The 23,378-nt window shown below is 45.1% G+C and overlaps 1 protein-coding gene across 5 annotated transcripts in view; it reads left to right on the top strand.

The window, feature by feature from the left end:
* The window catches only part of SLC6A9 (solute carrier family 6 member 9), a 732,913-nt gene extending 711,801 nt beyond the window's left edge, over positions 1-21,112 (top strand). For all 5 annotated transcript variants that reach the window (XM_069642312.1, XM_069642313.1, XM_069642311.1 and 2 more), the window contains 2 exons: positions 5,860-6,030; positions 7,892-21,112. In XM_069642312.1, coding sequence (XP_069498413.1) covers positions 5,860-6,030; positions 7,892-8,101 — 381 coding nt within the window. In that variant the 3' untranslated portion in view covers positions 8,102-21,112. The remainder of the gene's footprint in view (positions 1-5,859; positions 6,031-7,891) is intronic.
* The last annotated feature ends 2,266 nt before the right edge of the window (positions 21,113-23,378 follow it).

Here is a 23,378-nt window from a genome sequence, read left to right as displayed (position 1 = left end):
CTACTATCCGCACACTGTCAAGAAGCATGGGTGCCAAATTACATCATAAGCAAGCATGTGTCCTTGCTCCTTCCTATTTAATGTGTATATCACACACCTGACTGTAGCCATGGAAAAGGTATGGCACCTACTAGCTAGGTTAGATGTGTCTATAGTTGCATGGCTGGCGCTATATTAAGGGATGTGACCCGTTTAGGGCTTTGGGTCTCCTTGACACCCTTCTTGTTTATAGTGCTAAAAATAAAACCTTTGTTAATTACACCGCAATCTAATAAACATGGCGACAAAATCATGAAGACCTTCCTACCTATCTCAAGCCACCCTTTCACTACTTTTCCCCCTCTTCACGGTTCAAATAAAATCACTATTTCCTAGGCCCCTGAATCCCCTGTCCAAGGGGGATAGTCAAATCCATCAAGCCTGCTATCACCCAACACTTCCTGGACATGGTCAATGTTTCACACATCTTTCGTTCGGACCTGCTACCTCCGTAGGAATCTATTGATAAAATGTGGCAACTACACGCCTATTTCAAATCTGCCTCTCTTTGCTAATCTCCTAAAATAGGCGTGCTGTAAGCCACTTCCATCACACCTTGAAAGCAGACTGATCTTGGTTTTCAAGCAGGTCAAGGCACACTCCCAACAATGTACGTAATATTCAATAGATCAGAAATCAAGGACACACCCCGCAAGGGAATGAGACCATGAGAATAATTGCAAGTAAAACAAATTTATATCAAAAAGATGCATGCAGGGAACTCTGCAGCCCGAGAGGGCTCTGCCAAAAATGTACACGGGCAGCACATTAAGAACCCATCAAGCGTCATAGATGACATCACATACAGGTGACAAATAAACAAAGTCGATTGGCTATGCACATATATCAATCCCAGCCCCATATGGGATGACTGGGTTCCATTGGTCGCTGTCTCTTTGTCAGTCATAGTGCACGTGGTCAGCTGGGCTCATCGCCGTGGTGACGGTTTGGTCAGTTCAGAAGAGTTACATTACTGACTAATCTAAGCTAAACGAGAGACATTGGCATAGAGAGAATAATGGGGGACATAAACATCAATACATGAATGGAGGGCCATTGAAAAGTATAGACAGATATATTGGCATTCCGACCCTTGCATTCATGGGGGTAGGTTGGCACTGGGACACTCTCCCAGGTGCTTTATCTGTGAGGTTTGATCTGTAATGTATGCTTCCTGGTGTCTCAAGATTCAAACAAATATACAGACAGTTGTTAGTGTTAGGGGGAAAATATACTGCTGCACAGGATTAAGTATATGGTGGGCAATCTGGAGTGGTTGTTGGGAGAGGTCCTGCAAGCATTTACTTTCAAAGAGAGTGGAGGGTATGGGGCAAGTGGACCATGGCCTGGCATGGAGGGGGTGGAGAGGGCACGAGTAGGCCAACGGAGATCGATGGACACAGGGTTTGGAGCTTTTCCCGGTCTCTCACTTTGCAGCGAGCACATTCTGTCAGTACTCGATACTAAGTGATTGCAACAATAGATGGCTGGACTTCCGTGAGAACAAGGCTCACACAGAGCTGACGGGGTGGAGGCGCCGTGGACTGCCTGTGTGCGGTGCAGGGGAAGGGAGAGCGGACATTACTGAAAGATGATCTTTGGGCCTAGCAAAAGATGGCGATAAGTATGACACAAAATGGAGTCTCTAAACATACATACATTAGATTATTTGCATAATGGTCAATGCTGTGTTGTGCAAATATGTACCAGGGGGTTGGAGGTGTCTCGCCCCCTTGCCTTACATGTGGTTTTCTCGATGTGGGCATGGTGTAGGGGGCGAGACATTGCCACCTCTTCCCCAACACAGGCAAGCTTCCCACTGCACAAATACAGGCAGCGATCGGGTTTTGTCTCCATGCTGGACGATAGATGGATGGCTGTGGACACTGAGAGTGTTTATGCTCTGATCCTCCTATGCTGTGGGTTGCCTCGGAACTCACCAATTCAAATTACAAAAGTAATCGAAAAAGGAGTGTACTCCGGGCAAGAAGTAACGCTATTTATTCTGGGCCCAGACACAGCTGGGAAAGCAATATTCAAGCAGAAGGCAGAATAGAACTGCATGCCAGGCGCTGTCAAAAGTGCGCCTCTAAAATTAAATCTTTTATAATCGCAAAAACTAATTAGTATCATGTCACATTGCCACATTAGGTCAATACTCAAGAGATGCTAATTGGTAGAGCTACGTAATTCCCCAATAGCGGGACATACATTATCAGAAAATGATTGGTTCCTGCAAATCTTACCACATCACCCACGACAAACCTCTGCGACGTCACATACAACCCCCATTTCCCACATGATGGTGCCAAAACATTGAGAAATTTAAGATGACCAGCAGATCCTTATTCATTTGCCACCGGCCATCTCCATCCGATTCTCATGAGAATGTAACTGATCATGACACAGAAAGAGCCTTGAACCATTGACAATTTACTGTTTTAATGTTGCATCTTATAAACGCTCAAACCTCTTCCCAGGCTCACATGTGCAAAGAGGCCTTTTGAAACCACCATGGGGCATTTTGTTTCATAAACTAATATGCAAATGATGTACTGCTTCTGCATTCACTGCCTTGCCTCCGCACCCATGAGCTTTGCTTCCTGACCTCGAAAGTATAAAAGGCTGTTTACTTGGTGCCGTATGATCCTGGGAACGTGTCATTTGCAATGTGCTGCCAGCCTCTGCGGCTGCTAGGCAAATTAATAAAAGGTGAATTCATTTCTAGTGAAAGCAAGCTCGAGGCCTGTTTACAGTGCCTACGTCTAATGTTAAGCCTCACATACTCACCTGTAATTCAAACTTTATTACCTATGGGTTCATTTTACTTATTTTTAATTATTTGATGCATTCTCCAGCCTAGTGCATAGAACTGTTTGGCGTTCAATGGAGCCCCTTCCCCTTTTAGTCGGCTAACCCCACAGCTGATACGTTTGCGCCTCTTTACCGTGCTGAACTTGCATTTTTACCACACTCCTTGACCGGTTCACTGCTTTTACACAATTTTCACCAAAGTTTTTTTGAGTGTACTTACTCGATTGCCTTTATACAGGACTTCCAGTTGCTCCCAGTTGGCAGGGAGTACGTCATTCTTACTAAACAGAAGCCAAAGGATTATTGTCACCCCTTTCTTTTTCCCTATCACCCCATCACATGTCGCATACCCGAGTGAACTGCCTTGCACTCCTCTGCCCACTCCCCATCCCCCCAACACCCGACATTATCAAATATTAGGTCCACCCACATGCCAAAAACATCCAATCCTTCGGTTTTAATTTCTGTGTGTGTGTTGACAACACCCATTTAGTATTTAGGCAGGACAGTAAATAGTGTTCTATAGAGCCCTTCCTCACCCCCTTGGCCTTTTGTCTCCATCCGGCGTGACCCGCTCAGCAACTGATGACATGCTCATCGAGTGCCAGTTTCAAAGTCCCTTTATGCCAAAACTGCACACTAGCCTCTCTGCCCCACCAGTCCCATAAAGCTTTATAGGTGCACAGGTTGTGCCCACTGTCAGGAACATATCAGGAACATGCAGTCAAAAGGGGATTGGGACAAATTGATAGCATTTTTTTCTAGAGCTTGATCACTACGAAAGACAGTGATTAGTCACCTAGATTGATATTAACCATGTATGCCTAATGTTCTGCCCAGCTAAGGATGGGTTGCCTGGCAACCCCCACAGTATAATACCAGACTCCCACCTGTCAGGGACCAGCTTGACAAACTTCCGCAGGAGCTGATGCTGGCCCCACAGACCCGCACCAGGAGTTTCCTTTTAAATTTATACATTATAGCTGAGCTGAGAACCCCATGAAAGGGAAAGGGGAAGTGGAGAAAATAACAAACAAGATACTGTTGCCTTGCAACCTTCTGGTAGGCTCGGGTATCTGTGGTAAAAACAAATATGCTTGGTTACTTATGATTTATGTAAAATGTATTCTATCTAATGCTAACTTCTTTACTTGCTTAACCTCTGCTATAGCTTAGAGGTTCAAAAATCATAGTCTTAAAGGATTTACTTTTGTAGAAAGAGATGCTTTTGCTATAAGGCCACTATAGTCTATTAAAAGCTCTCTGGTGAATAGCTCTTGCAAATGCTAAACAGTCTTGAATTCTTTACACACTTGCTTCCTGAAAAAACAATTCCTTCATCTATTCCTGAAAACGTGGTGCCTCAAATATAGGAACTGTAAGTGACTAATCTCTAATACTTCAATGCACCAAGATCTCGCTTCCTTATTTGCTCCTTATGAGGTAGTCCTCTTTCTACTTCCATGAAAGGACTTTGTATGCATGCTCTTTCAATAGAAAGTCTCTGTGAAGGTTTTTGGATTGCGTCACTCTACTGCAAGCCTGTAGTTATAAAACACCTTTTTTGGGTAAGAGTTGCTTTTAAACAGAAAATGTCTTTTTTAGAATGCTGTTCCTCCCGCACATGTGTTAGTGCCAAACACGCGCATACAAAATCATTAAAACCTTCTGCTTTCATTTGTGCATACTCAACAATGTCTTTTGACTATTTACATTTGCCTGCACTGCTCCGCACGCTTATTCTTTTTCATTACACGCGCTCTTATCTCGCACATTCACTTTTGCTTCTGCTCACGCTCGCACTCTGTTCCTTAAAACGAACTCGAGCTCCAGCCTACAAGGACACGCGCACTGTCGCGCTCCGCACCGCACTTCCTTAAAAGACGCCGTTGACGGACTGAAGACTTGTGCTGTTTGTGATTTCCCCGCACGGTGCACTGTTCAATTGAATACTCTAAAACTGCGCTGCTGCAATAACGTTACGAGCGCAGTTTTCCTTTACTTGGATTTACTTTTAAATATGTACATATGAATCCTTACACTGAACCACCATAAACAGTGTCAATGCAATTTGATTCTCAAGGTAAGTAGAGTGTCTCTTGACACTCTACTTAATGAACAACAGCAAAGTTCTTAACTATCAACAGGAAAAGAATTGATGTACAGTCTCAAAGTCTTCCCTTAACATAGTCATTTAAAAAATGCCTTCTTCTTAACTTACTTTTCTCACGATTTCTCTCTCCAATTTACTGTTATCTTAGTTTCAAAAATATTCCTTGAATCTGTGAACTTTAAAATAACACTCCCACCTCTGGTCTTCTAACCTCTCTGTTACTGCAATCTGTCTTCTTACTTCTTAAATGGATTCTCTGAACTCTGGAAAGGCAGGAATTAAGGAGCTTAATACATATACTACCAGCCACTGAATTACAATGGATGAAAGGCAGTTTAGCATCTTGCTCACCTGCCAAATGACCACACCATTATCCTCCCCACCAATCAGACCAAGCAAACATATCATTGTTCCTTCAAACAATCAGATAAGGTTTCCTTCCCTCCATCTTTACTTGGGCAACCAACTATGTTTATACTTAAGAAAATAGCTTCCTATTCTGTGAATAACTACAGCCCACCTACTCCAGCCAGCCCTGATACCACCAATATGTGCTATTTTCATTCCGTGGAAAAGACTCTCTCCCAAAGATGTCTTTTATTTCTGTAATTGGCATTCTGAGTAGATAATGATCAAGGGGTCCCCTTCGAATGCGACATTTCTTTGACTTGATTGATTGTTTATTTATTATGCGCTTATACACAAGTGTTTCAAACTTGAATGAAATGTATGTTCTGCCCTTGTGGGTGAAAGTCGCATGTGTGTCAGTGATGTACAGACGTGGGCTGGCACGTCAGCAAGTATCAGATGCAATTCATTCTCAGATCCTCACCCGGTATAGCGGAGCGTCAGTTGCTCCGCTCACACTCACTTTACCTCCTTTCTTCCCTCAGTTCATTCTCATCTTCACGGTCATCCAGTACCGGCCAATCAGTTACAGCACCTACGTCTACCCCTCATGGGCCATCGCCCTCGGATTCCTGATGGCTCTCTCCTCGGTTGTTTGCATCCCTGGTTATGCCATCTTTCGAATTTGTCGGTCCGAAGGAGACACGTTTCTAGAGGTGAGAGCGTGAAATTGCATTCTCTGTTTTATTATGTTCTTGTTGTTGAGGGGCTAAGGAGAGAAAGGTTTGGGAAACAAGAAGCAGTCTGAAACAAGATTTGGCAATGCCAGCCATTTAGGCTTTTGTCTAAGCATGGGAATGGCACTGGAATCGATGGTAGCAACTGCAAAATGGTGAGAGTACCTGGCCGTAAAATAGCAGCTCCTGGCAAATGCACTTATACACAAGCCAAAACTATTGGCTTTGCCAATGCTTGTTTTTAATAGGACGTCAGTGGAGGACATGCATAGCGCTTATAAATTGAGTGGCTGAAGGCAGACCTGGTTAAAACATTTTTATTACACCCATAGCTTGTGTACAGCTCCAACTAAGTTATCAACTCTCAGAAGACTACTTTGAAAAAACACTGGCAGGCACTTGGAGCACAGAGTTTGATGGCTAAGCTTGATTAAGCGACCTCAAAGAGATCACAGGAGGATGTGTTTTGGGCACGGTGGGGCAGGATGTGGGTGGGACTGGCCATACAGATTATCATGACCATGGCCAGTCAATGGGTAGGTAAATAATCAGAAAACACCTACAAGCTTTGTATCCCCCCTCATATGCCGTTTCTCCCCAGCTGTACTCTAATGCAATAGTTTTTGCTTATAGGTGGCTCTTTAACACCACCTAATAGCCAAAACTAAAAATTCCTTTGATAACTGTTAGGACTTCTCAGAGCAAACCTAAACAATGACACATATGTGTTACAATATGTCTCCATACCTCTTCATTTATTGTGTGTCTCTGAAGAGAGAGACATATTGTGGGTCTTATGAAGCCCCTCCAGTTATCCACCGATTTTAGGTCCACCTTACAGCCACTCGTGCAGATGTTCTTGATGTTAACTTGTACGTGATGTGTTTATTCACTGCTTTCATTATGCTCAAATGCGGACCTGAAGATTATTTGCACGCACGTGTACTAATATGAATTGTATGCAATTTACGCATCCATACATTGTTATTTTCCCAGGCATAAGTGTTATGTTCTGCTAGAAAAATGTTTTGTGCATTTGTCGCACAATTTGTCGGATCTGTGTTTCACCCATTCCAGCTTTTCTTCCACCCCTATTCTTTCTTTCCCCTTTTTATTCCCTTCCGCCTCTTCTCACTCTTATGGGGGGACATCCACTGCAGCACCTTCACTCCCCACTTCTCCCTCCCTAATTGTACCCATCCCCTTCTCCCCACATTTAGGAACTTTTTCAGGGATCCGCATTTTCAAAAACAAAATGTGCCATAATTTGAGTCTCTCCTAGGGCGCGACTACCTATAATAAGAAAATTGTGATGGGTGGAAAGTTTTGAATTAATCTCAACCACTGGCATTGCCCTGATAAGCCTCCCACAATACTTTCTTTTAGCTCACCTGCACCACTAAAGGGGACCAGCAAATCAGTCTTTTTACTGCCACGAATGGAAGCAATCCAGTCCGAACGGCTAACACAACATTTCAGTAGAAACGCCATCACTGTGATGATTTAATATCCAATAGGATAATACTACTGTTCAATTGTAATAATAAAAGATGGTTCAACTTCGTGCCGAGGAAGTGTGCGATACACCAGGTGCTTATCGCGTCTCGTGCTGCCGGCCGTCCGGTAGGGCGGGTACTTTATTATGCACCTCACGTCACCGCGCATGAGGGACGTGAGGCGGATGTGACGGCATCCTCGCTTAGTCTCTGTTTTGCTGCAAGAAGCAATAGACCCGTTCTACACTAGCGTGATAGTACTTTGATCTTCGACATCCCCAACACTATGCTCTACCACTATACTTTATAATGTGTTTTATTTTCTTTCTGTGTGAAATCAATAGCGTTTGAAGAATGCAACAAAGCCAAGCAAAGACTGGGGTCCAGCTCTGCTAGAACATCGGACCGGCCACTACGCGCCAGCGACCAGCCCCTCCACGGAATCCAACTATGAAACACAGCCGCTTCACCAGGAGAAGTCGAAGAACGAGGAGATCCGCTTCGCCGCCCAGGGAAGCAACGGCTCTGTGCACAGCCAGGACTCTAAAGTATAAAAAATACAGCTGCTGCTAGGGGGAGAGGGCCCACACGTAAGAGGAGAAGCTTCCACCATCGTCTCCCTTGTCCCCCCACATTCCTCTGAATTGTCTGAGCTTCCTTCACCTGTGTCTCAACCTCTCTCCCAGCTCCAGTGATCAGAAAATTCTACAAATGGAAGAGACCTTTGCCAGCGAAGAGTGTGCTACGCTTTTGCGTGTGGCGTGCCCTTCCCGGTAGTTCTGTCCGCTCATCTTAGAGGACAGAATTTTAATTGTTTTTATCTCCAAGAGGGCAAAGCCTTCTCAGTCCCTTTCCCCCCCCTCTCTTGCTGTCTCTTTTTATATCTTACTTTTATTTTATTATCTGTATTTTTTTTGTATTTTTTTAACCCTTTGTTTACAATGCAAAAAATGCAGTCGCGAAACCCAGGTGCCGGGCTCTGTTACGAGGCCGTTGGTTTGCAAGGACCAGGTGCCATGGCTAAGCGTGTCACCAGCATTTTATATGTGTAGGAACACTAGTGATACTAAATGTGCCAACGTCCGTGAACAAAAAAAAACAAAAAACATACACAAAAACTGAAAGCTGACTGCGAGCGTCCATTGTCTGATACATGGCCATGTGGGTGGCAGGCTGCTTTTTATCACAATGAGAATAAGGACAGGGCAAGTAGGGTTTTTTGGCAGCCAAAAACAACCCGTTGGTGTCCTCCAGCGGTTATGGATCATGTGCGTCTTTGTGTATGCAGTACGTATATAAACATATACATGTATACATGTATGTAACCAGTCTTTATATATGTATGGGATTTATAATGGGCAGACCTAGCTGGGAAGCCACAGAGCACTGTGACTTTAGAAGTGACTGATGCCTCCATTGCATCTAAAATGTTGTGACGTTCCTATTAATGAGGCTGGTGGAGACGATGTCTTCCAGTTGGCGATGAACGTTTAGTAGCTATCGGGGAGGACGGACACATTCGCTACTGAGTTTTAGACACGTTGTGTTTTTGAACATGTCCTATTGCTGGTGATTTGAGTCTCGAGCCCCAATGTCAAAAGGGGTTCCACACGTCCATTCCTCGAACCAGATTTCCCTCAGTTCCCAAACCATTCCAGAACTGGGTGGCCGAGAGCAGTTGACCGATCTGGATCAGTGGGTGGGGCCAACTCAAGTCCTAAACCAATTGCCGGACCTTTGTGCATCTTAGGCTGAAGAAAGGAACCCATATCCTGGTAGAGGGGTGGGGTTCAGAATACGAAGTGTGGAGGAGCGTGGGCCTGCAGCAGCAGATGCCTGCATCGGGTCACTTGTAAATGTACATCTTAGAAAGGAGAACCGAAGGGTCTGCTGAAGGCTGGGTTTCGTTCAAGAATCCAAGGACATGTTCTATGTTCTAGAGGCAGCATATTGACCTAGGATAACTATTGCCGTGTGTCAAAAGGCTTTGGAGCGTACATCAAGAGTAGCATCTTTGGAGTAGCATCAAGAACACTGTGGATGGAAGAGAAAATAACAGCACTGGTATCTCAGTATGAACCACACATACAGGCTTTGTGATGCCAACCAAACCTGACCATCGGGCGATACAAAATGTAACTATTCCATAAATGGTATTACGTGGGTATTACGTGTCGCCACCTACTCCTGTTATTGTAATTTGCTATGCATGCTTCACAACATGGAAGGACCCCCTATTTGTAAGGCAACTCGTTGTAATCAACAGGACAAGTGCCATATTAATACATGGCACGGGCACCAAGGGGCAGTTTGGGATTTGTTATGGCTTTCTTGTGGCGCCACCTGATCTCTTCTATAGTCTTCCCTAGTTCAGTGCTGGGAACACATTGGCAGTATTACCTCATCCACTCCTACATGCGTCCCAAGTAAGTGTCCGTAACCATGAACGGTTGACTTCTGCAACTCTATGCCAGTTTACCTGTTTCCTCCTGACCTTGTTCTAGATGTTTTGCCGTCAAGTTGCCAAAGCTTTGGAAGACTAAATCATGAGACTGTAGTGACCAATCACGGCAGAGTATTTTCCTTTTGTGCATGGGTGGCCTATTCCAAAAATCTCTGTGCAAAACTACAGCTGCACTCACCTTCCGAACAATGTCGTGTGACTTGTGAAACCAACATGCAATGTTCCCGAATGAACAGGTAAACCCAACTCCCCAATAAACCTGGCATAGTCTCATAATCCCTAAAAGGCTCCAGAATGCTTCCATAAATGAGCGGCCTTTCCAGTAGGTGATGGGTACATAGAGTATGCATGTTTGCTTTGTCCCGATTGCCCCAGGCTAACATTGAGCCACTCAAGCAGTGTTACAATCCTGACTGGTTTTCATGATATCCATCATTAATATTAATGACAATAAATGTGAGTACGTTCTGAATCAGTGTATGCAAGTTTGATCTCTTGAATATTAATGAGGGGTATCATGAAAATCTGACTTGTATCGGACTCTCGAGGCCTGGAGTTGGACAACCCTGCACTAAAGCAAAGCTTCTGGTCCTGGATCCATTCTTGGGGGCACCAAGAGAGGCCTAATTCTGTTTTTCATTTATAAGGTCACTTCTGATAGGATTATTAGTAAAGAATGAGGCCACTAATGGGAGCTCCCTCTCTACCCCACCATGAGATATATCTGTGCTTGCGCAACTATTACATTAATCCAACCTTCCGGCACTTTGGGAACAATGTTTTGGGTGTGGATTCCTTTATAGTGCCTCAGCTCTTCAACATGTCTTAACTAGTGATCCCCTCCCCATCTATTGTCTTCCAACAATCATCGTAAGGGGCAGATGGAGCACAGACTTTTTTTTTCTTTTTTGTATTTTTTAAATTTTGTATTTTTTCTTTGTGCACAAACCGCAGGGCAACAGCATAGGACCCCCCGACTCACTTGTTCAGACCATGCCCCTCTACCCTTTACTCGTAGATCATGCATATCCTTCAGCCTTAGGACTTGCTTTCTCATCACTCTGGCTCTTTGTGTGGACGCTCCCACCTCCCCTTAATCCTTTTTGTTTAATTTACAATGTCTGTCTCCGAAGCCTCGGCTGTAAGGTCGTCCTATCAGTCGCCATCCTTGGAGCAAGCAAATATTGTCCATTGAGCACTTTGATCACCCCTTGTTCAGTGTCCTGCCAAACGGCCCACAATCCACCAGAGGAGAAAGTGATTGGTGGGCAGTAACACAACCAACCTCCCCCCTTCTTTCAGGCTATCCCTGCGCACCACCACATGGTCCTCAAAGTCACCACGGCCACGTCGCGCCGTTTCACCCTTTTGAGATCACCTAATGCAGCTATGCGCCCCAAGATCCTGCGCAAGCCTGGAAGTCTTTACGCATTCGCTTCCTATCCTGGTACCTCTCTGTCCTCATGCCATGAGCCGGAGTTGTCACCTCAACGAACAGGTTGATTCTTACGTTCTCCAGAGCACATCAGATATAGGTGGAGATGTTTAGCAGGGACAGCCCTAAATCAATGGTACACAGAGGAAGTTTGATTTTGTCTGGATGTAGTCGCTGTTCAATTTTTTCAATTTTCTTCTGTAAGTGGGCATGGACACCCTAGAGCCCCTCGGACCCTACAGCCCCTGAATGTAGCTCTGAAGTCAGTGCAAGACTGCTTTATCTACACCAGTAGAGCAAGTGGTAGGGTAGGGTAGGGTGGGATGGATCGTGGAAGAAGCGCAACCTTCTGGAATTGGTCGGAGCCTCTCCGGTGCAGAACTTCTCACAAGATTTATTTCTAGGGAAATGACTTGTACAAGAGGCGCCTCCACCCGGCCCAATAGAAACAAGGGCCTATGCACACTGGCACTTAGCGTGCAGGGAGGTACAGTGTGCATTCATGACCAGCACATGGACCTCGTGGCTACTGGGGATCAGGTTGAATCTTTAATTTGTATGTGGGGGGGCGTTTAAAAATTACAAACTTAACAAAGTTAAATATCTTCAAAACTCAAACAATGTCATCCCGTCTGTTGACATTCCACCAACCATAATTATATCGCTTTCATGTGCGCTTTTATGTATCCGCACTGCAAATCTATGCACTATTTGTAATTTTCTAGCACGTTTCTCCCCCATTGGCCAAAAGAAAGAAAATGGATCAATGTTTCAAACCATGTTTTGGTATAAGTCGTTGGTAGAATTATATCTCTCTACATCACCCTATTCACCTACTCCCTCTATCTCACCACACTCGCCCATGCCACCTCACCTGATTATTCCACTATACAACATTCCAATAATCCACTGTACCACACTACCTTATCCATCTTACACACTGTACTTCACCTCATTCAGATACTATGCCTCACCCCCCTGCTCTCATCCCACCCTGCACTCACTCTAGCTTGCCTAGCTCACTGAAGATCACCCTATTCACCCATTATACCTCACCCCCACTCTATCCCCATTCGCCCACTCTAATTTTCGTCGCCCACACACTCTACATCACCTCCTCGCCCACTTTACCTAACCCAATCCAGCCACCATATTTCACACCATTCTACCTCACCCAGTCTGCCACTGGTGCGCACCTCACTTACTCGCTGAAACGCACTCTTCTCACCCACTATACCTCACTCCCTCTTCCACTCTACTGTATCTACATTACCTCATCCACTATGCCTCATCCCACTCTACCACAACCCCACTGTAGCTCGCCCCACTCACTCTAGCTCACCTTACCCACCCTAGCTTATCTCACTCTGCTCACCCACTCTTCCTCACCACACACACCCACTATACCTCACCCACATTACATCATACTACTCAACTCTAGCTCACCCCACTCACTCACTGTAACCTAACATCACAAACACACTACCTCACCCCACTCAACCTCACCCACTCAAAATTCCTCATTTAAAGTTGAGGTTTTCTAGCTTACCAGTGGATATCCCGCCCCCTTTCTTCTTGGTTTCTAGAGGAATGAGGGTGGGATATCCACCGGCTGTCATTCTGCCAGCAGGAATCTGCAGAGCTCTAACTCCATGTATGTTGACTGGCGTATTATCCATTGGCGATCCTACCACTTGTGGGCATTCTGCCAGCAGGCGATACGCAGAGCTCTAATGCCATGTATGTTGACTGGCGGATTATCCATTGGCTATCCTACCACTGCCAGCTTTCCTCCTGGAATCGACCATTAAAATCCCCTTTAATGAGTCCTTTTGCACTGGTGAAAACCAAGAGGGCCTCATTTACTCCCACTCTAAATCAATAGCTTAGTTACGCACCTATTGTTGCACGTAAGTCACTTCTTAGCAATTCAAAACCTCAAGCCTTTCATAGCCGAGTGTCATATTTCATTGCAGCAACTGGCCGACTAAATGGAATCAGAGAGATATGTGAAAAAGCCAATTGGCGGAGGGTCATTTTCCCAGTTCTGGCGAATCCTGCGGCATTCCACCCAACCTGTTTTTTCTTTTCTGGTGAAATGGCAAATGAGTCATTTGAGGACATGTTTTAATACATTTAAAATGTGTGAGGGTAGTTATAGTCTTTTGAATTCAATTTCTAACATCTAACATTCGTAACTCCAAAATGTGAATTTCAAAAAAATCTAATTCAGAATTGAATGTGATATTCCAAGGTTTGACGTGAGCATGTAAAGAAAAACGAAAACATTATTACTTTTTTTAAAATTCTAAATGAATTAGAAATTCTCTGGGATGAAAAAAACTATTCTGAACGCCATCAATTCTATCTGCATACTCCTTCTTTGCCTCGGTCCCATGTCTGCACCATGCGTGGGCTGCTGGTACGTTGGCATGTTACATGATTGTAGCATGCCAGATGTTCATTCCGAGGTCCGTGACCAGAACACCCCACACGAGTTTTCCCGCTGGAGCTCAACATACAAATGAAAATCATTTAAAACAGCAGGAAAAGGCCCGTAGGGAAATATAGACTGAACACAGCTGCTAAAACTAAAACAGGTTTATCCTTTAGTTGAGTATAACCAATAGGGTTTAATTCTAGAATACTAAATTGGGTCTCATCTCACCCCTGTCCCGAAAATCTACTCATTAAGGCCATGGTAGTGAAACAGTAGCTTGCAATCAATAAATACTATGGTTTGAAAGTGTAATACTCTAGAGCACTACCTTTCGTGAGCATTTGGGGAATCTTGGCCTGGCCTATGTCTAGCCAGTGGGCAGCGTAATAGCATGCTTCATTTCACTGGTCGCCCATTCCTCACTGACTCTGTATAGGACACTGATGAGTAGGGCATTTACTAACTCATATGGATGCTGGGTTTTACAAGTCCCTTACCGAGCCCCAGGGTCAATTGAAAGAGTCCCCTTCCTAGTTGCAAGGATTCCAATGGCGCTGTGTGTGTTGCCTTCATTTGTTCTTGGTGTGTCTCAATGGCACAAATGTACAAGAGACACGTATATCCATTATTGAGGCAGCTCTCGATAAAAATATGGTGCGATACAAGGCAGATTTAGGAAAAATACCAGGAGGCCACTATTCACAGCAATGGTTCAAAAAAAAAAACACAAGGTCTTGCAATAGGAGTAAAATGGACCCAGGAGGTATTGTACAGGTTGGGAAATTCCTACACACCACAATGAGGCTTAGAAATATTAGTAAGAAGGGGCAGAATTGGTGGGTCCAACGTTGCATAGAGACCCAGAACTCAATGGCAGATGGGGGTTCATAGGAGCCTATGGGCCATATGCTAGACTAGGGTCTTAACGAGGGGGAGACTTTATGATCCAGGGTCTGAAATTGACGCGCCACTTCTAGTAGCCCAGAAGAGCTTGATACCCGGAACCACTTCTGACTCCCCGGTTCCAACATGCCTACAGGACATCCATCTTGTGTGTTTGGTCATGTTTATAAAGGAGCAATAGGACCCATCAAGAAAGCGTTCCATGTTTCATGCTGTCTATAAGCTCCTTGGTCTCCAGAAGGAGTCTTTGCTCGATGGATGGTGCCTGATACCCAGGCTTCATGTCTCCCGCTTGGCTGAAACCCTAGGGTCTCTCGCTGTACCTTGGCGATGTTCCTATTAGACCTTTTGTGTTTCTTGAAACGCAAGGAACACCTTGGCTGGCTGCATCAACGTGTCGCAGAATGCGGTCACTGAGCCCACTCTTGACGACACCACACGTTCTGACAGTTGTGTCGTATTGTTCAGGCGGCGCGTGTGTGTGTGTATACTAATTATGAATATTGCAGGGTCCATTCCTATGGCCGACTCTCCCTGCTCTGCCCTATAATTCCTCTAGCCACCACTCTCATCCCTAAAAGGAGAATTGCACCCCCCACTCTTAGGAATGGAGGGGTTCAGGGGAACAGTGCTACAACTTGCAAGTTGTTCATCTACTGCTGACGTTCAGTGTGAGTATCAAATGCAACTGAAGTAAGTGTGGGGTGAACTAGACTGAAGTTTATTGCTTGTGCTAAGCTAAATCATAAGATGACAATGTTACTGGCACGCGGACCACACTGCCGCAATAGGCCACTTAACAACACCAAAACAGAATACGAACTGAGCCAGCTCGAACAATGCAATGCTGCCACTAGACCCAATGTTTTCCTAAAAACGGAAGCCTGGATGTTAAATAACTGCAGAGGTCCTCAGCCCTTCACGCAAGCCTATGTAAGTTAATGCGTTCACATTTAAACTCTCAAACTCTGGAACAGACATCTCACGGCACCCACGGGACCCGCGCACCCGTCTGGAAAAATCACCTATGCTAAATGTCCCTATCCTTTCAATTAAACATCCCCAAAATATGTACGCCGGGACCTCCAGGGAAATTTAAAACTCTGGTCCCCTGCACGGCACCCCGGTTACTTCATCTGGTCCTGGTTCATCGAACATCGATATCGAACAGTCTGGTCATTCATTGTGTGGTGTCAGTATTCTAAGCCCCTTAAGACAACACAATGAGTAATCCCACTCAACGAGAATTCAGCTTTTGAACTTCCAGACACAGACACCTTGAGCCAATGTGACCAAACACATCTTCCGTTGCGGATATATGTGTCTGCAGTCAGGGCCGTGGTGTGTTCTGTTGGCGCAAGCACAGGGTTGGAAAGAAACTGCACGAGACTGTAGTCTTGGAGACCTTCAGAAGCCGTCATGGACTTCGAGTTCCATTAGCTTTATCAGTGGTCGTGGGCAGCCATGTTGGAGCGTAAGGCAGCCATGTTGGAGTGTAGGTGAGTTGCATAGCACATCCTTTGCATAGCTTGTCCCTGATGGTTATTGGCGTTATCTGCTGCTGTAATACGGCATGAGAGTGTTTACAAACAGCACAGTTGCAGAGAGGGCAGTTCAGTTGGTCTAGTACCCGTGCCCTTCTCTTCTGCATGCTCTCCATAAAATATCCTCAATTCATGTTTTACCGCCCTCTCCATCTGTGTATATAGGATAGACTGTAAAATAGTTTTTGTTTTCTTTGTGTATTATTTTTCAGGGTCGTGGGGAAGGGTTGGAGAGGGGTACTTTAGCTGCTATAGCATCAACACACCAATGCAGTATTCAGAAGATAGCTAAACGGTGTGCTTAATTATATTTTTAAATATGTATAAATATATATTCTCAAACTAGTTTTTAACTGATCAGGAAACCTCATTTTTAATGTACGTGTCCGGTTTGTATTCCATATCGTCATATGTTATACCCAGATCTTGGGCTCAAGTGCAAGGGACCGCCCCCCGCCCCCCTCAGCCTTTTCATACAGGTCCTACAGAGGCAGCAGCTCACACCTCCCGCATACTTTAATGCTGAGGTCTGGACCTTCCCAAGTTTAGGGCCAGTCGCATGCTTTCTTTATGATTCACATACGGGCCGTGGGCACGCCGGGGCCTTTCACCTTTTTTAATTGGAACGGGCCAACATGCTTGGGTTGGCCGCTGCACCAGCTCCTGCTTTTAGCCCGGAGTGGTTGTCTGGTGCAGCCACAGCCCCAACGGCAATAATGTGAACATGCATTTTATTTTGCCAACTTCAGGCAGCACCATTTGTGTGCACTACAGGCGGTCTAGAGGCTTCAGGCCATCCCTGCTGCCCCCCATTTTTTTTAATTACACTTAGCCATGCCAACATGGTCTGTCATTCAGGAATTGCAAATCCAGTCCTTTTTGCACTTGCATTGTGGGAGTTTTTTCTTTTCCATTATAGTCCAAGGACTGAATGTCCCAGAATTCAAAGTGAAAAAAACAGGACAGGATGTGTATGCCTCGAATGGCAATGCGCCATGTTGGGATTGTGTGCACTGGTGTACACGCTTTGTCCCGGGTACGCCCGCGAGCTCTCCACCATTTTGAAATACTTCCGTTACTTTGACTTTACTTTATAGCATTTGTATTGCGCAGCCATAGACCCGTGGGTGTGAGGGCGCGGACAAAAGACAAACATAACAAAAACCAGGCAAGGGTATCCTGAGAACTTCTTGGGCCGGCCCTTTTTTATGGAAAGTTTGGGAAGGAAAGTGGCTGTGCACCGAGTGTTGTAAGGTAGTAAGATGCGGTGGGCAGTCAAACCCTCCACTTATGTCAAGACGCTACAACTGCCCTTGGTTACCTTCGCCACCTGTGCATGCACAGCACATTTTCACTGCACAAACCTTAGCCACCTGAGCCCACCCTGCCCCCCGCACTCCTGCCAGTATACCTCAATCCCACATATATCATGTGGACAAACCACTTCTTCAGGCCTGGTGGTGGGCATGGACATAAGGCGATAAGGGTGTTGTTCTCCCCAACTTTTGTGGCACACCATTTTGTCCCACTCATTTAGCAGGGGCCCCTTTCATTTAGAGGTCACGCCCCCGCCCCAACATTTTCATCAAAGTTACTCCACTGGTGGTGGGGCCAAATGAAGCAGAGTGCATGCTTCACCGTGACCCCTCTAGAAAACAGGTGCCATTTGATGAGATTGTACGTGTACACCTGGGCACCGGGCACACACTGCAGGCCCCATTTCATGTCCTCAGCTGTGTGAGCAGCCCAGAATCCCTCCCTGGCTTAACTGGGTTAGTACTTGAAAGGTTAGTGCTGCTCTTGGTGAACTGTGTCAAGCAGTGGTCTCGCACATGAATTCTGGGTATTTGCAGTTTTGGGCACGCCCCTTTTGTTGGGTCTGATGGCACCCAGACCACCACACGAGATGTCTTCTACATGAAGAGCATACACCAGGAACTGCCAGCATGTCAAGTCCTCTGACATTGGATAGCCTATACTTCAGGCTCGCTTAAAGAAATGCACACCAGACATGTGAGCTCTCATCCTGGTTTGGGTTCCATAATGTTCGGCCTGCCTAGCCAACTCTTCTGTTAACAGACCCCTTCCCCAATGATGTCATTTGAGCATCCTTGTACAGGTGGGCATGCATAGTGTGGAGCTATTCACACTTCTGCAAAGCAAGTGTAGTGGGGGGCCGGGCCAGTTGACGATTTTGTTGCTGCATACCTACGTAATGTGCCGAGATGGGCAGTTGTATATTGCTTGAACATCACCACCCCCCAGTGAACCTATGCTAATGCTCACCAGAAGAACTGCTACCTCCCCACAACCCTTCACTTATCAATGCTTACCTTGAGGATTCCCCCCTATGCTTCCTTGACATGGCCGGCCCCAGATGCCAATCCCCCCAGAACCCAGTGTTCCCACACCTCACCCAGTTCTATCCCCATCAAGGGTTACTCCTTGAACTCCTGTTTCCATCCCAATAAGCCTCTTCCTTTTTAATCCCTTTCACCCCAAACTTTCTACACAATCCCTTTCCAAAACTATCCTTGATCATCCAAAGCGGTCGATGAGGTGGACCGATCGCTCATTTGGCTTGAAGACCAGTCCCGTCTACCAATGTTTCATGATCAGTAGCTCTCAGTCGGGCGTTGTTTTCCTGTGGTGACATTACCAATCCAACAGCCAGAGTTGTAATCTTGGCTTGTGCCAATTAGACTCAATTACTAGATTTCAGTATTTGTGAAAGGTTGTCCACGATGCAAGCTTGGTGTCCCCATGGGCAGTCTTCTGCTAACCGTACCTACGACGGGATCCAATGACAACAGCACATCATGGCTGAGAAAGGCCACAGGTTCAGGCAGATGTGGGTTAATGCTGATACCGCGGCATATAGAAGCTGAAATAAAAACCAGTGAGTACAAAAAGAACTTGTGGTGATGGCAGATACCATGCGACAGTGGTAAGGTATGCCGGATAAAACACCCCATTCATCTGGTTAATCATTCATGGTCTTTCCAGATTTCCTGTATTGTTATTGGCAACACCCTTTACAGGTCCTAGTCCCTGGATTTCTGGCCCAGGGTTCCGCAAATGTGGGATTGCACCATGCAGCAGCCTTCAGCACTGTACACGAATCCTTACACCACAGTCCTACATGTTCACTCTATTTTGCAAAATAAACTTCTAAATACTGTGTGGGACATTGCCGCTCTGTTAACCACATATTATGGGGTCATTTCCATGAATCGCGTGTCTTTTCAATCATTGAAGGTACCACCTCAAAGAACAGCATTACATTAAGAAAAGAATATGCTTGTTGTGCCTGAAAAGCTTTGCATATTGAGGAAAGGTGGAAGCCATTTTGTTGATCTCATCCCTAACAGCCTTTGTGAGAATTGGATACATTTAGAGAGCTCAAGGGGAAATGGGGTCCCTTGTCAAACATATAAGGGTTCCAACACATCTCTCTCTTTCTTTAAATGGTCCAACCCTCACCTGTGTTTACAATCCCACTCGCCTGTGTTTACAAGCCTCCTCACCTATGTTTAGGATAACATGAGCAAAACCACATGCATTGGAGGAAATGGCTTTCAATTCCCATACCCTTTTAGGGGGTCAACAAGACACCCTTTTCTTTTTGAGTGTTGCTGTTCCCAGACTTGGCCCTTGTGATTATTTGATTTGGAAAAAGAACGTGATGTATGGGAGTGCTTCTTTAGGGCAGTCCCTGTGCCACATAACGTTTTGGGACCTAGTGAGGATGAACTGTGTGAGCCAATTAGTGCAAGTCCTATCTTTGTGACTGCCAGAGTTGCAATGTCCGATATTGAAATTGGGTAATTTTCTGATTATCTGTTGCCTCTGAAAGACCTGCAAGGCTGGACATGACGGGTCCTAGTGAGACTATTGAAATACTCCGGTCTGACCTGATTTTCTGATGGGTTATTCAGTTTCTGGTAGCTTGACTCTTTCTCACCTTCTACCCCACCCTTGCTGGTGAGCAACTTCATACTGCTGGGTTTAGCCATATTCATATTATTAAATGAAATATTTCAGTGTTACAGGATTATTAAAGATGTCTGCTATATTGTTTATAGGTGGGAGCCAAATATATCTCAAATGTTATGCTTATTTTTTTTTTAAAAAGATGTCTAGTCACAAACTTCAAAATGGCTGCCTCCAGGTAACATGAGATCGTGTGTTCGTTGTGAGGGAGGGGTGAATCCCAGGTTTTGGACCCTGTATCAAAGCATATTTTTTTGTGAAAGAAGCTAGGATTACACCCTTGAACGTTTGAAAACCTGCACTTGAACTGCTGTTCTTTTCGAGGAGGAGCAACACAGTTTACGAAACTGGGCAAATATCCCACCCAGCCTGGGAAATCTTGGCAACCCAAAATGGCGGATCTGCCATTTTGCTAAAGTCATTGTTGTACCATACGCCTTTATCTGCCAGAACTCCATGTTCGGTCCTCTTTGCATCTCATTTTCACTTCACCATAATGTTGTTTACTGTCCTCCTGTGAATAAAGAGGCATTGCCAGCAAATGCTGTATTTAATAATGCATGAACAGCATTAAAATGTGTCTGTTCCCCTCTCTGTGGGGTGTTTGGTTCCCTCTGTGAAGCGTTACGGAATAATGCAATTGTTTACTGTTTCAACGTATGTTTGTTAATAGCAATAATTGTGTAAATGTGTATTTTTTTTCCTGGTTACTATACTGTAAAAGTGACTGCTTGGTATGTAGATTTTTAAAAGTCTGATAGAGTTTAATGAAAATTTATATTCAGAGTTTCGAGTTGTGTCTTTATTTTCTTACATGTAGGCCTTTTCCTTTGATAAGGGAGGGAGTGCCTGCCTCCCACTGCTGCACGTGGTTCACTCTTTAATGTTAAGGGAAACATGCATTCACACCAGCCTGGGATTACCTCCCTGTTGCCAAGCACGAGATACCTCGTCCTTGGCACTTAAGGAGTTAATGAAACAGAAAACGTTAGAAGGCATTGAATGACGAAATACCAAAATCACCAAAAAAGGACTTGGCACTGGGGGGGAACCCATGGCAGTTATGGCCCCGAACCATTACAACAAGCTGACCAGGAACATCTCAAGCCCCCGCATGCTGCAAGAAGTGCTGATAACGGGTGCTCCCAATATTAAAATATGTGGAGCCCAGGAGTCTGGGGGAGCAGAGACTCAAACACATACCAAAATGGTTCTAAAATAGTGTTGGTCTGTTTCCTTCCCCCCCATCCTCTTTGTTCCTGATGTTTACATCGCATAAGCAAAATTCTGCAACCTTTAGCTTTCCAGATGTTTTGGACTACAACTCCCATCAGCCCTAGGCAGCATTCTTAATGGTAAGGGATCATGAGAATAATCCTGTCGAAGAACATGTTTCGAAGTTGCTTTAGAACTGCATTGCAACCAGAAGCTTAGTTGATTGTGGCCACCCCTGGGAAAGGGACATTCCTCTTGCCCCAACATGTGAACGAGCTTGGCTGAATCGAGGACCAGTCTGGTGGGTCTGTACTGATAATGTCCTGGGGGTGTTCATACTATCCTTTATCCTACAAGAAGACCCAGGTTCCAAGGTGCATTCAAAGACTCTGTTGACACAAAGAGACTGTCCCGTCACAAACACACTTGACGTGGTATATGCAAACTCAAAGATGCCCTAATGACTGCCAAGGCATTTTCTCTTGCAGTTCCTACAGCTACCAGATGCACGGTAGAAAGAGCCTCCAACTACCGACTAACACCACGGACAAACTATTGATGGAACGGATAATGGTATCTCCCCATTCGAAAGAAAGGCATGGCTGGCGAAGATGTTCAAGAATCGCTTCAGTGCGACCATTTTGAGAAATGAAAAACCGTCGGTCTCTTCTCATCGAGCGGCATTCCAATGCCATCTTCCACCTTCATTATTTTTCTCCCAAAAGTGCGGTAGTCGGGGCCTCCCCATCCTTCTTCAATAATTTAATATTGACCTCTCCACAGAGGATAGAAAACCTGGCACAATACAAATACATGTATTCTATATTATTAAGAGTGCAACATGAAGAGAAAACACTGAATACACAGAGAAGACTGTTAAATAAAACAGCTGCACACATTTACACACATGCACAATTGCATATGTGCACACTCCCAAATTTGCACATTTGCACACAGCATCCTCAATTGACTGTTTCCCGACCACATGAATTGTTTGCCCTGGTTTAAATGTTGCCTCAATATTTGAATTGTATAAATGCCCTGCTGTATAAATGATTTGCCCTTCTCTGTGCCCCGCCTGTAGTTTGTCTCTTAGCCTCCTACATTGTTTGCCCACCTTCAAACCCAAACACACTTTAAGCAGACCAAGAATGCCACTTGCACACTACAATTTATAACCCCTACTTCCAAATATGGAAGAGACCTCTACAACCAACTTACTTACCACCACGTTGTCCAATGCACCGCAAACCATTGTCACAGAACGCTGCCACCGAGACACAATTGCACCTACTCCCTTGACGCAGAACACCCAGAAATCGAATCCCCACAAAGTCCCCAGGAGCTTGAGCAACACAGCAGCAAAGCGACTGGTGTTCCCTCTCACCCCACTAACTATGCCCACTGCCCTCTCCTGATATGCTGGAGTGCCTGGAGACCATGCAAATGGCGGCGGTGTGCGCTATAAATCCCTGAAGCGTAAAATAACGTTGATCTGTTCTGGATAAACTGAGAACTGGAGTGCTTGTTACTTTTGCATGCATCAACCGGCCAAAATATAAAACTCTTGACAAAGTCTGCAGTAACGTCTTGTGTGGTCACGTAGGAGGGTGAACATTGAGTCATTGAGGGCCTAAGCTTGAGATCTTTTTACCAAAGCTTGATACTTGGACAGGATAATATTAAGTCCTAGATATCTGTTCCAATAAGGCCTCTATCATCATCATCACAGCTGGGCAGGAATAAGCACATGTGATGATGCTGTTTAGGTACGAGGTTTGCATAAGAAACGCTGGTGTGGAAGGGGGTGGGGATTGAATTGTGCCCAAAGGGTGGC

The sequence above is a fragment of the Ambystoma mexicanum genome, chromosome 1q (genome assembly GCF_040938575.1).
Source record: "Ambystoma mexicanum isolate Mex_15411 chromosome 1q, UKY_AmexF1_1, whole genome shotgun sequence".
Classification (NCBI taxonomy): domain Eukaryota; kingdom Metazoa; phylum Chordata; class Amphibia; order Caudata; family Ambystomatidae; genus Ambystoma; species Ambystoma mexicanum.
Note: the sequence above shows the minus strand (reverse complement) of the source record. Positions and strands in the feature narration are given on the sequence as shown.